Source organism: Anopheles coluzzii, chromosome 3 (genome assembly GCF_943734685.1).
Source record: "Anopheles coluzzii chromosome 3, AcolN3, whole genome shotgun sequence".
Lineage (NCBI taxonomy): Eukaryota > Metazoa > Arthropoda > Insecta > Diptera > Culicidae > Anopheles > Anopheles coluzzii.
In genome coordinates this window covers 50,203,144-50,214,962 of record NC_064671.1, presented here as the reverse complement: position 1 = coordinate 50,214,962, position 11,819 = coordinate 50,203,144, and the positions used below count along the sequence as shown (strand labels likewise).

The 11,819-nt window shown below is 43.9% G+C and overlaps 4 protein-coding genes across 5 annotated transcripts; 3 read left to right on the top strand and 1 right to left on the bottom strand.

Moving 5' to 3' along the window:
* Positions 1-1,669: 1,669 nt before the first annotated feature.
* On the top strand, positions 1,670-2,989 carry LOC120954658 (proteasome subunit alpha type-1). Its single transcript, XM_040374757.2, has 2 exons — positions 1,670-1,774; positions 1,916-2,989. Exons 1-2 carry the CDS (start codon positions 1,772-1,774, stop codon positions 2,738-2,740), a joined length of 828 nt encoding a protein of 275 aa, XP_040230691.1. The 5' UTR covers positions 1,670-1,771; the 3' UTR covers positions 2,741-2,989.
* Positions 2,990-3,872: 883 nt separating this feature from the next.
* LOC120954659 (60S ribosomal protein L23) lies at positions 3,873-4,946 on the bottom strand. The gene is made up of 3 exons (XM_040374758.2): positions 4,821-4,946; positions 4,338-4,549; positions 3,873-4,231 (listed from the first exon to the last, which is right to left on the bottom strand). The coding sequence occupies exons 1-3, from the start codon at positions 4,831-4,833 to the stop codon at positions 4,034-4,036; spliced, it is 423 nt and encodes a 140-aa protein (XP_040230692.1). The 5' UTR covers positions 4,834-4,946; the 3' UTR covers positions 3,873-4,033.
* Positions 4,947-5,203: 257 nt separating this feature from the next.
* LOC120954656 (coatomer subunit alpha) lies at positions 5,204-9,480 on the top strand. 2 transcript variants are annotated; one of them, XM_040374755.2, is made up of 3 exons: positions 5,204-5,291; positions 5,360-5,460; positions 5,532-9,480. In XM_040374755.2, exons 2-3 carry the CDS (start codon positions 5,381-5,383, stop codon positions 9,145-9,147), a joined length of 3,696 nt encoding a protein of 1,231 aa, XP_040230689.1. In that variant the 5' UTR covers positions 5,204-5,291; positions 5,360-5,380; the 3' UTR covers positions 9,148-9,480. The 2 variants fall into 2 exon arrangements, with proteins under 2 accessions (XP_040230689.1, XP_040230688.1); XM_040374754.2 differs by having other exon boundaries at positions 5,212-5,460.
* A 70-nt stretch (positions 9,481-9,550) lies between these two features.
* LOC120954657 (aldo-keto reductase family 1 member B7-like) lies at positions 9,551-11,505 on the top strand. The gene is made up of 2 exons (XM_040374756.2): positions 9,551-10,528; positions 10,607-11,505. Exons 1-2 carry the CDS (start codon positions 9,785-9,787, stop codon positions 10,793-10,795), a joined length of 933 nt encoding a protein of 310 aa, XP_040230690.2. The 5' UTR covers positions 9,551-9,784; the 3' UTR covers positions 10,796-11,505.
* The last annotated feature ends 314 nt before the right edge of the window (positions 11,506-11,819 follow it).

The window sequence follows — 11,819 nt, the reverse complement described above, 5'->3', positions numbered from 1 at the left end:
TTAAGAAACGGACCACATGCATATGCAATTCACATAGACATTTTATTTATTTTTTTCCAATTCGCATGTTTTGCCATTAAGAAGCAACCAAGGAATTCTCGTGCCAATAAATTGAATCTGAATTTATATTTGATAACAATATATTACGACCAAAAAAGTAACGTATTTATTTGAATTTTTAAACATTTCAAGTGTTGTCTATACACCTTGTGTAAGGAGACCATTGTCCTAAATAAAAATAAAATTGCAAGGTGTGTTTATTTAGAAGGTGAATTATTAGCGCGTTCACCGGGCGCCATCATTGAGTATTGTTATGTCAAATCGCATACAATTTTCTATACCCCCCTCCAGCCCTTCCCGATTTTAATACCGGAGCACCCAGTATTGTTATGTCAAGTCGTGAAATGTCAATTTGCTCTGAAGCACTTCACCTCCTAATATCCATACACCTTGTAAAATTGTACTGCCATGTCAATTTGATTGACCGAAGGCTCTCTATCAGTGTGGCCAGATTATTTTGGCGGTTTTCGGTAGGCGCATCAATATTTTATCGGTAGTATTCGGTAGGTTAAAACTCGAAACTTAACTCGAGTTAAAAGAAGTGAAAGCGAAAGAAGTGTTAAGCGGGATGGGGGAGGGGGGGGTACTAATGCGCAAAATGAAAGTTCCATTTCAAAAGAATATGCATCCTTTACCTAGGATATGGATTAAATTTGGTTCAGCGGTTACACAAATGAAGGTCTTTCTGAAGTGTTGATCTAAAAATTGTACTAGGAATTCTAAGCCAAAGAAGGACTAAGATGCACATTTTCTTTTCAACGGTGGCAAGTTTTATTTCTCGGGCCTCCACGCGACCTTAGATCCGCTACAGTGCTCCATTGGAAACGATTTTATCGTACGTGCTGTCATTTGATTTTCGCTGGATTTAGATTTTTTTATTGTTTCCGGTCTGGTGGTACAGTCGTCAACTCGAACGACTTAATAACATGCCCATCGTGGGTTCAAGCCCCGAATAGACCGACCCCCCATAGGTAGGACTGACTATCCTGCTATGGTACCAATAAGTCACTGAAAGCCAAGCCCACTTCACTAGTGGGTACAGGCAGGCCTTGACCGGCAGCGACTGTTGTGCCAAATGAAGAAGAAGAATGAGCAAGAGAGCGCATTCTCCCTGTGGTAGCGCTCCATCCGCCATTCATTAATTATCAGCCCAAAACAACGGACTTCGGATCCGATCTTGGGCCGGACCCCCATCGTGTGTTTCTACCTTCCCCTCGCCTGAAAATTTCATTCTCTTTGTCTGTCGAGTAAGCTTTAACCGCTGACAGCGAGATTCAAATTCAAATTTAAATGACTTTCTTTGACGAGAAATTTTCGGAATCCACGCAACTGACATTTTCTACTTATTATGAACATTAAATTTTAACGGATAAAAAGTGGCAGGCAAACAAACGTGCATCAGCGCGTTAAGTAACAAATGTGGTTAACAATCCTTGAAATAGCATCCCAAGCGCCACAGATTAAGCTTAAACGACTGAAAAATCAAATATCTGTGATTTTCGGTAGGATAAATGGAAAATCGGTAGTTTTAGGGCGGTCATCTGTGAATCGGTAGGCATATAAAAAATCGGTAGGAATACAGATAAATCGGTATTTCTGGTCACTCTGCTCTATAGTGATGCGAGAAAGCGGTTGTCATTTGTTGTGAAGCATCAGGCTCAGTGACAAAGCAATAATATTTTAACTGTAATCAAAGAAAGAAAGCAGCAAAATGGTGAGTGGAAATTTAATCCCTTCAATAAGTTTTAAATGATCGAAAATATATCGTATCCTTTGTAGGGATACCCCTGCATGCCTCTGTATGAGGAATTTAGCGTAGACCATTGGACTAACCTAACAATTTGTCCTTTTTTAGTTCCGCAACCAATACGATAGCGATGTGACGGTCTGGAGTCCACAGGGCCGTTTGCACCAGGTGGAGTATGCGATGGAAGCCGTAAAGCTTGGCTCAGCGACGGTGGGATTGAAAAATAAGGATTTTGCGGTGCTAATTGCACTGAAACGTGCATCGTCCGAGCTTTCGTCGTACCAGAAGAAAATCATTTCCATCGATGATCATCTCGGCCTTTCGTTCGCCGGTATCACGGCCGACGCTCGAATCCTTAGTCGCTATCTGCGCCAAGAGTGTCTGAATTACAAGTACGCTTATGATGCGTTCTATCCGGTAGGACGCCTTATTAGCAATCTTGGCAACAAGATGCAAGTCTGCACCCAACGTTATGACCGTCGTCCGTATGGCGTAGGGCTGCTGGTCATCGGCTACGACGACCAGGGACCGCATATCTACCAAACTTGCCCAAGTGCTAATTTCTTCGACTGTAAAGCAATGTCGATTGGATCGCGTTCCCAAAGCGCCCGTACGTATCTCGAGAAGCATCTGGCAACGTTCCCGGATTGCACCAAGGACGAGCTGATTCGTCATGGCGTACAAGCGCTTCAAGACACGCTGCCCAACGAGGTGGAGTTGAACAACAAGAACATTTCGATTGCGATCGTGGGCAAGGGCGAAAATTTCCACGTTCTAGAGGAGCAGGAAAATGACAAATACTTGAGCAACATTGTTCGCCGTGGCGGAGCCGCGCCGGAAGCTGCTGGCGGAAGTCAGCCACCCCGTGACGATGGTGACGATCAGCCCCCAAACGTACCGGATCCAATTCCAGTAGTGGCGATGGAAACGTAAATGAATCGCAATCGCCCTTAAGTGGTTTGTGCGAAACGAAACCTACTGGGCTTCAGGCGCATCTCAACCACTTTAACCTCACCTGGAATAGAACTGATGGGTATTTCAAAAACTGAAGGGTGGGAGTTTGGAATACGGTTTTATTTCAAACTCCCACCCCGACAATTTCTTCGGAATCCAACAGCGTTCCTTTTGGGCAACGGGCTTTACTGTGAATTGGATATTCAATAAAAACTCAAGCAAACATAAGATATTGTTTATTATTTGTTGTAAAGCACAAAAAAGGGGAGCAAACGTATCAACGCTTAATATTTTGGACGAGTATCGTCTATATCGAGTTGGCCCGTTTCCCGGGAAGGCATCACCAGAGGCTTCACGAAGTAGAATCCAATGTGTAGAGTAACGATGGTTCCAACCAACAGCTTCAAAACCGATTGCCGATCCATTTGTGATGTTTCTGCTTTCGTTATAAGTTGTGATGATTTAGCAGCCAAGTACAGCTATATTGACCGGATATTGTTGCCGGATTACAAGACCGGCGAATAGTGTAGCAATGCTTCGATTATGAGTTATGCCGAAATGGGCCTTTTGACAGTTCATATTGCTACCCGATATGAACAGTGGTGTACACAATTATAGCAGCTGCCATTTCATTACCGTTACGTAGAATAGAATCGAAAAATGCATTTAAAATGAATCTCATTTTCCGCGTGGAAAACTAACCGATTGCATCAGGCAACAAAAGATATGGATACGATGTGCAGTTGTTTCTTTACATTTTCAAAGCAAGGGACACAATTTTCCGTTATTATAGAACAATTTACACAGATTGTGGTTAAAAACAAGTATGAGAAATATGTAGATTTTCATCTGCGTTATCTAAATGATTATCTTTGTCATCAAGATTTCATATTGGCACAATTTTTCATTTTTTCCTACCTCATGTTCAATTGTAATGAAATAGAGCAGTTCTTCTATGCTAATTTAAATTAGAGTAGAATCATGGTTGTCTGACGCGCACGCTGTCAATGAAGGTTGTTGCTATGTGAGAACCAAGCGACGCTTCGACCAACATTAAATTCATCTTCATCAAAACTTATCGCATCATACGAACACAATGTAGAACTGTAGCTGGGTTTCAATGTGTATTATATTTCCCTTTTGCGGTGCTTGAACAGATGATACTCCAATCACCGAGCAACGTTAGATGTTTCACCGACGCGTTGAAACATAACAAACTTTTCGCCACTCTGTATGCTGATGTTGATTTGCATATTCTTTGTGCCGCTTTGCTTAGGCTATCGAACCGGCATTGGACGCGATACGAGGCCACAGGTCAGCGCATTCCTTCGCAACGGGACCGGTGATAGCGGAGCCTTTCATTTCACCCTTGTTGTTTACTATCACACCTGCATTGTCCTCAAAGTATAGAAAAACACCATCTCGCCTGCGGAACGGTTTACGCTGCCGAATCACGACGGCTGGCATTACCTACAAAAGGAAAAACATGTATGAGATGATATCGTGCACACTTTCACTGCTCCTTCAATGACGATTACAGGGTAAAAACATTAGCACATCCTTAACGACAGCTTACCTTTTTACGCAGCTCTGGTTTACCCTTCTTTACCGTGGCTACGAACATGTCACCGACTCCAGCCGCAGGCAGACGGTTCAAACGACCGCGAATGCCATGGACAGCAATGACGTACAGGTTCTTGGCCCCCGTGTTGTCAGCACAGTTGATGACGGCGCCAACCGGCAGACCGAGCGAGATGCGGAATTTTCCTCCCGCGGATCCTCCACGTCCTATCGAAGAAAGAGTAATCAATATACACTATTAGCACTCCGAAAATTGCGAATGCTACACTTCCGATCACCACAACAGTGCACACAACCATTCAACCACCGCGCATCCCTCCACAATACGTTTTCGTTTGGGGCTCAGTCCAACACGCCTGTGTGGAATTGTTTTCACCAAAATATCACCGTGATTTGCACATGGGTCAATGATACGGGGCACTGTGGTGGCATCGGGGCAATCTAGTAAACGGCCAGTAGCCACAAAGCCACAATTTACCTCTCTTAGACATTGTTTAAGTTCGCAGCAAAATCAAGTGTGTCTTTCACACAAATCCGATTGCCGGAAAAAGAACGCAAGACAGCCACGACTGACAGCTAGTTGACTTCCGTTGGTTTGTCAATGACAGTTGCGCAAGAAAATTTTCAATGTACGAAATAAAGTCAAACATTTTTCCCAAATTATTCCGTTCAAGAAATACAGGCAATGGTGTTTAGAGCTCTGAAACGAGCTAAAATAAATGAAAACATATTAGAAGTGTTCAATAAAAAATAAACGAATAAAAAATGAACAATTTTAATCGATTGAGCGAATCAGAATATGGCAGATTACAATTGCTACTTGGGCATTGATTGCATTGACCGATGACAACGTTGACAAGTTGACGTGTCATTAAAAAAATTACAAAAATTTTCAACAAAAGAATGAGCACTCGGCTTAATTTGCTGAAGTAAAAGCATAACATTTGCAGTACGTGTGCAGTGATAAAATTGAACATAGTAGAATTGTGCAAATCCATTTTGCGTTTTGTTTTACAGCCACCGTCGTAAATCTTCGGTATGTTGACGAATTTTGAAACAAAATCGGCCCGTGTGAAGGGTCTATCGTTTCACCCGAAACGTCCATGGATTCTGGCTAGGTAGGCGACAAACAAAAAATATCAAGCGCACTGACTAAGTGTAATCACATTTAATTGGATGTTTATTTCAGCTTGCATAGCGGTGTTATTCAGTTGTGGGACTATCGCATAAGTACTCTGATCGAAAAGTTCGACGAACATGATGGCCCGGTACGTGGCATAGCGTTTCACAATCAGCAGCCCTTGTTTGTCTCAGGCGGGGATGATTTCAAAATCAAGGTCTGGAACTATAAGCAGCGCCGGTGTATCTTTACCCTGCTGGGTCACCTGGATTACGTTCGAACCACGGTGTTTCACCATGAGTATCCGTGGATTTTGAGCGCCTCGGATGATCAAACCATCCGCATCTGGAACTGGCAGTCACGGTCATGCATCTGTGTATTGACCGGGCACAATCACTATGTCATGTGTGCTCAGTTCCACCCGAGTGATGAAGACATCATTGTTTCGGCATCGCTTGATCAAACTGTTCGCATTTGGGACATTTCTGGTCTGCGCAAGAAGAACGTCGCTCCCGGACCCACTGGTTTGGACGACCATTTGAAGAATCCTGGTGCAACGGACCTTTTCGGCCAAGCGGACGCCGTAGTAAAGCATGTCCTAGAAGGACACGATCGAGGCGTAAATTGGGCAAGCTTCCACCCTTCGCTACCGCTGATTGTGTCCGGAGCAGACGATCGACAGGTAAAGTTGTGGCGCATGAACGAATATAAAGCTTGGGAGGTAGATACGTGCCGTGGACACTACTACAATGTTTCCTGCGTACTGTTCCATCCTCGGGCGGATTTAATCATTTCAAACAGCGAAGATCGCAGCATTCGCGTCTGGGATATGACTAAGCGGCAGTGTATTCACACGTTCCGCCGCGAAAACGAACGCTTCTGGATCCTGGCAGCACATCCTAATCTGAACCTGTTTGCGGCAGGCCACGACTCCGGCACTATCGTGTTTAAACTTGAGCGCGAACGTCCAGCATACGCAGTGTACGGAAACTGTTTGTACTATGTGAAGGAGCGCTTCCTTCGGGAGCTTGATTTTAACACGAACACCGATTCGGTTGTGATGACGATACGCGGTGGAGGAAAAACACCCGTCTACAGCATGTCCTATAATCCCGCATTGAACGCAGTATTGCTCTGCACGCGCACATCCAACTTGGAAAATAGCACATACGATCTGTATAGCATCCCGCAAAAGGATAGCAATTCGCAGAACAAGGAAACGGACAGCAAACGTTCATCCGGTGTAACGGCTGTGTGGGTGGCACGGAACCGGTTTGCCGTTCTTGATCGTGCCAACCAGTTGGTGATAAAGAATTTCAAGAACGAGGTCACCAAAAAGATACAGACGCCAGTGTGCGATGAGATATTCTACGCTGGAACCGGCATGCTGCTGCTGCGTGAACCCGAACATGTGACATTGTTCGATGTACAACAGCTTCGGTCGCTGGCTCAAGTGAAAATTGCCAAGTGCAAGTATGTTGTCTGGTCAACCGATATGAGCCATGTGGCTCTGTTGGCAAAGCACACGCTGAACATCTGCAATCGCCGTTTGGATTTGCTCTGCTCCATTCACGAAAGCGCGAGAATCAAGTCCGGTGCTTGGGACGAATCTGGAGTGTTCATTTACACCACATCGAACCACATCAAGTATGCGATCATTAACGGTGATCACGGTATCATTCGTACACTTGATCTTCCGATTTACATAACGCGCGTAAAGAACAGCCAGGTATTCTGTCTCGATCGGGAATGCCGTACGCGGCTGCTCACAATCGATACAACGGAGTACAAGTTCAAGCTTGCGCTAATAAACCGGAAGTACGAGGAGGTACTTCACATGGTGCGCAATGCTCGGCTTGTGGGACAGAGCATAATTGCATACCTGCAACAGAAAGGTTATCCCGAAGTGGCCTTGCATTTCGTGAAGGATGAAAAAACGCGTTTTGGACTTGCGCTGGAGTGTGGCAATATTGAGGTAGCTTTGGAGGCAGCCAAAGCCATGGACGATAAGCAGTGCTGGGAGCGTTTAGCACAGAGCGCTTTAATGCAGGGAAACCACCAGGTGGTGGAGATGTGCTATCAGCGCACCAAGAACTTTGATAAACTGTCCTTCCTGTATTTGATTACGGGAAATCTGGAGAAACTGAAGAAGATGAACAAGATTGCCGAAATACGCAAAGATGTTTCCGCCCAGTACCAGGGTGCACTGTTGCTGGGAGATGTAGCGGAACGAGTATCGATACTCAAAAATTGTAAGCAAACATCCCTTGCTTACCTGACCGCAAAAACTCATGGTCTGGAGGAGGACGCCGCTCAGATGGCCGAAGAGTTTGCTGCGGAAGGGAAAGATTTACCGGAAGTCAGTAAGGATGCCAAGTTTCTTCGCCCACCTGTGCCGATTCAGCAGGCAGAGAGCAATTGGCCACTGCTGACCGTTTCAAAGGGATTCTTCGAAGGAACTATGATGTCACGTGGTGCCACTACCGTGCATCAGGCGCTGGCCCCAACGGAAATGGTAGCCGAAGCCGCCGAGGAGGAAGATGGATGGGGAGTAGACGACGATTTGCACGATGGTGACCGATTTGAGGATGCGAAGGAAAACGACGAAGCTAAGACTGGCGAAGGAGGCGAGGGAGCCGGTTGGGATGTGGGCGATGATGATCTGGAGCTGCCCGAAGAATTGATATCGAAAATTTCAGCTTCAAATGCGGCCGGCACCAAGAACTTCTTTGCGGCACCACCAAAAGGACATCCCCCGTCTCATTTTTGGACCATCAATTCACAGCTGGCTGCCGATCATGTACGAGCGGGTTCCTACGATTCTGCTTGCCGTTTGCTGAACGATCAAGTCGGTGTAGTTAACTTCGCCCCGTACAAGGAACTTTTTATGGAATCATACGCAGCCTCGAAAACGTCGTACAGCAGTTTGCCACACGTCAGTTCGCTGTCTGCCCATCCTAACCGAAATTGGAAGGAACTGAATCCCAAGAACGGTCACCCCACGCTTGCCTACAAGTTGAATGATCTTGTGCAAAATTTGCAAACATGCTACCAGCTAACAACTACCGGCAAATTCGTTGAAGCAATCGATAAACTGCAAAATATCATCCTCTGCATTCCGCTGCTAGTCGTGGAAACGCGGCAGGAAATAGCCGAAGCGCAACAGTTGCTCACCATTTGCCGAGAATACGTGGTGGGTCTCCAAATGGAAACAGTGCGGAAAACGCTACCGAAGAACACACTCGACGAGCAAAAGCGTATATGTGAACTGGCCGCATACTTTACTCACGTGAACTTGCAACCCGTTCATCAGATACTTACCCTGCGAACAGCACTAAATCTGTTTTTCAAGCTAAAGAACTACAAAACAGCGGCTTCCTTTGCCCGTCGTTTGCTCGAGCTCGGTCCACGTCCTGAGGTAGCTCAGCAGGCACGCAAAATATTGCAAGCATGCGAAATGAATGAATCAGACGAACACACTTTGCATTACGATGAGCATAATCCGTTCACATTGTGTGCCGTTACTTACAAACCCATCTATCGCGGTAAACCGGAGGAAAAGTGTTCTCTATGTTCTGCTTCGTACCAGCCCCCGTATAAGGGTGTCACGTGCGTCGTCTGCAAGGTGGCCGAAGTGGGCAAAGATGTAATTGGTTTGCGCATTAGTGCATCACAGTTCAAGTAAGGTGAATGGTAATAGTAATGTATGCTTCCCTCCGGTAGTATATGAGAAGAAGATGAAGTGCGAACAGTGTCAGAGATAAATATGCGCGTACCACGGCAGCAGGAAAGATGAATACTGACTTTTAATGCATTTTATGCAACTTACAATAATGGTTTGTAGAAGTGTCGTCGCCTATCCAACGGCACAATTTCTCAAACATTCCGAACAGCATTATAATTAGCTCTTCTTGCAAAGGTTAGCAGTCTTAATCATATTAACTCAAAATATAAACGCAAATGAAAACGATCGTTCATGTGCTCTTGTGGGAATAAATTATATGAATATAATTATAAACTGTAGTACTACGTTTTAGTTAAAAGAGAAAAAATGAGAATTAATTTCGTTTAAAATACGCTTAAAGGTACAGTGGGGTGTTGATATTTTTCCTTTTCATGTTTGATGTTTCCACCATGAATCATCAAGGACGTCACTATTTCATACGGCTTGACACGTCAGAGAAGATTATTTCTTGTCGCGACATTTTGGGCTATTTGGCGTTGTTTTGATTTTCGTCTTTGTTTAATCGGAAAGAACGATCCACGTGATAATTTAATAAAACATTAAATTAGTATATTCCGCTTCGATTCCTGTTTAGAGAATGATACCTAAAACGTGCATCAACTTAAGTGACCAGCATTCAATAGCTTTACCCACGATTGGTCTTGGTACATACTCAATACTTGGCGCCGATGGCAAGGAAGCGATCAGAACAGCAATCGACGTGGGCTATCGTATGTTTGATACGGCGGTTGCGTATGGAAATGAAGCGATCGTTGGTGAAGCAATACGCGAAAAAATACGTGAATGTAACAATCTGACCCGAGATGATTTTTTTATCATCTCGAAACTTTCGGGATCGTATCATCGCCAGGATCTGGTTGAAAAGTGTTGCCGAATGACCTTGGATCGTTTGGGTATGGATTATGTAGATCTTTACCTGATGCACACACCTGTTGCCTTGCAGTCTGAAAAGAAATGTGCGGGAAATGGAACGAAACCAAATGCCATCGACGATAGTATTGCTCCTACAGAAGCGTGGATAGGATTGGAGCAATGTTACCAAGAAGGACTATGCCGTTCCATAGGTGTATCTAATTTCAACGAGCATCAAATAAATGCTCTACTCTCAGACGCATCCATAGTTCCAGCGGTGAATCAGATTGAATGCTCGATCGGATTCAATCAAAGGCCGATGCGCAAATTTTGTCAACAGCAAAACATTCTAGTGATGGGCTATACACCATTAGGAAAGCAGAAATTACCATTCCTACAGAATAATCGTTTAAAAGAAATTGCTCTTTCCGTTGATAAAACTACGGCGCAAGTTAGTTTGAGATATCTGGTACGAATTTTGTGTTGTTTAAAATACAAACTGAGAGGAAATTAAAACGATATTAATAAGCTGTGCTTTTCATTCCAGATAGATGAAGGTGTTGTTCCGATCGTAAAATCAACTGATCGTAAACGGCAGCAAGAAAATTTGGACATTTTTGATTTCAAGCTCACCAAACAACAGCTGGAAGAATTAGATGCCATCGGAGGGGATCAGCGTGCATGCAAAATGGATTTTTTAGCAGGAGCTAAGCATTTTCCTTTTACAGACTGTTAAATTTTCTTACTGCTGTTGTTGTATTTTAATACGGGTTTGGCCGCTTGGATGTTTAGCAGTGAGAATGGAAAATATTGTTTCTAATCTGTTTATCATCGTACCAAGAGTTGTAGGGCAATAAAACTGGAATGATCGTAGACAGTAAGGTAAAGATCATCCAAAAGAAACTTAATTAAATTGCTAACGGAATGTCCATAAAAAAATAAAACACATACAGGCGGTCCCCGAGATACACGGTACCTCATATACGCGGATTTCAAAATTTGACAGTTCTTTGAGCAAATTGTACTGATTTGAAACATCCATTGTGAAATACCAAATAATTTCCGTATTGATCGAATGTAAAATACCATTTAAAAAGGTTTAAAACTGTTCAATTCATTAGAAACATATCAAATAATTAATTTGGTGGCTAAAACCACCCCCTGCTTGCAAAATTGCACGAAAATTAGTGATATTTTGGGTGGAAATCACGAGATTCGACTTACGCGGAAATTCGAGATACGCGGTATTTTGCGGCCGTTTTCGGTCCCCAATAACCGTGTATCTCGGGGACCGCCTGTACAGTCTGTTCTGTTTAAGTAATCCACTTAAAAGCCCAAAATAACAGAATTTTCCGCACAAATCGTATTAAATAAAGTACAAAGTGTATAAAAGTACTAAATTGAATAAAAAATATCGAGTAATCAATTGTATTTCGTCAGAAAACCTCGAAATTGGACTTATGCTGATATTCGAGGTACGCGGATTCCTCGGGAACGCAAAAACCGCGTAACTCGGGAACAGACTGTACTGCTGAAATCGTTCTATTGCATGGTCATGTTTGAACTCAGGAATAAAGATGAATGATTTGTTTACATATTGCTGTTCGCGTTGAACGGCCCGCAGGGCAAGGCGAGCTTCTTAGCGGCCATCCCTCAAAAAACCCTAGCTCAACACGTCAAAACCGGCCCAACTACTTACAAAAAGCATCGCCAGCGAGGGAAAATCGCACCGATTTGGGAGCGTTGGCGAGCTCACAAAA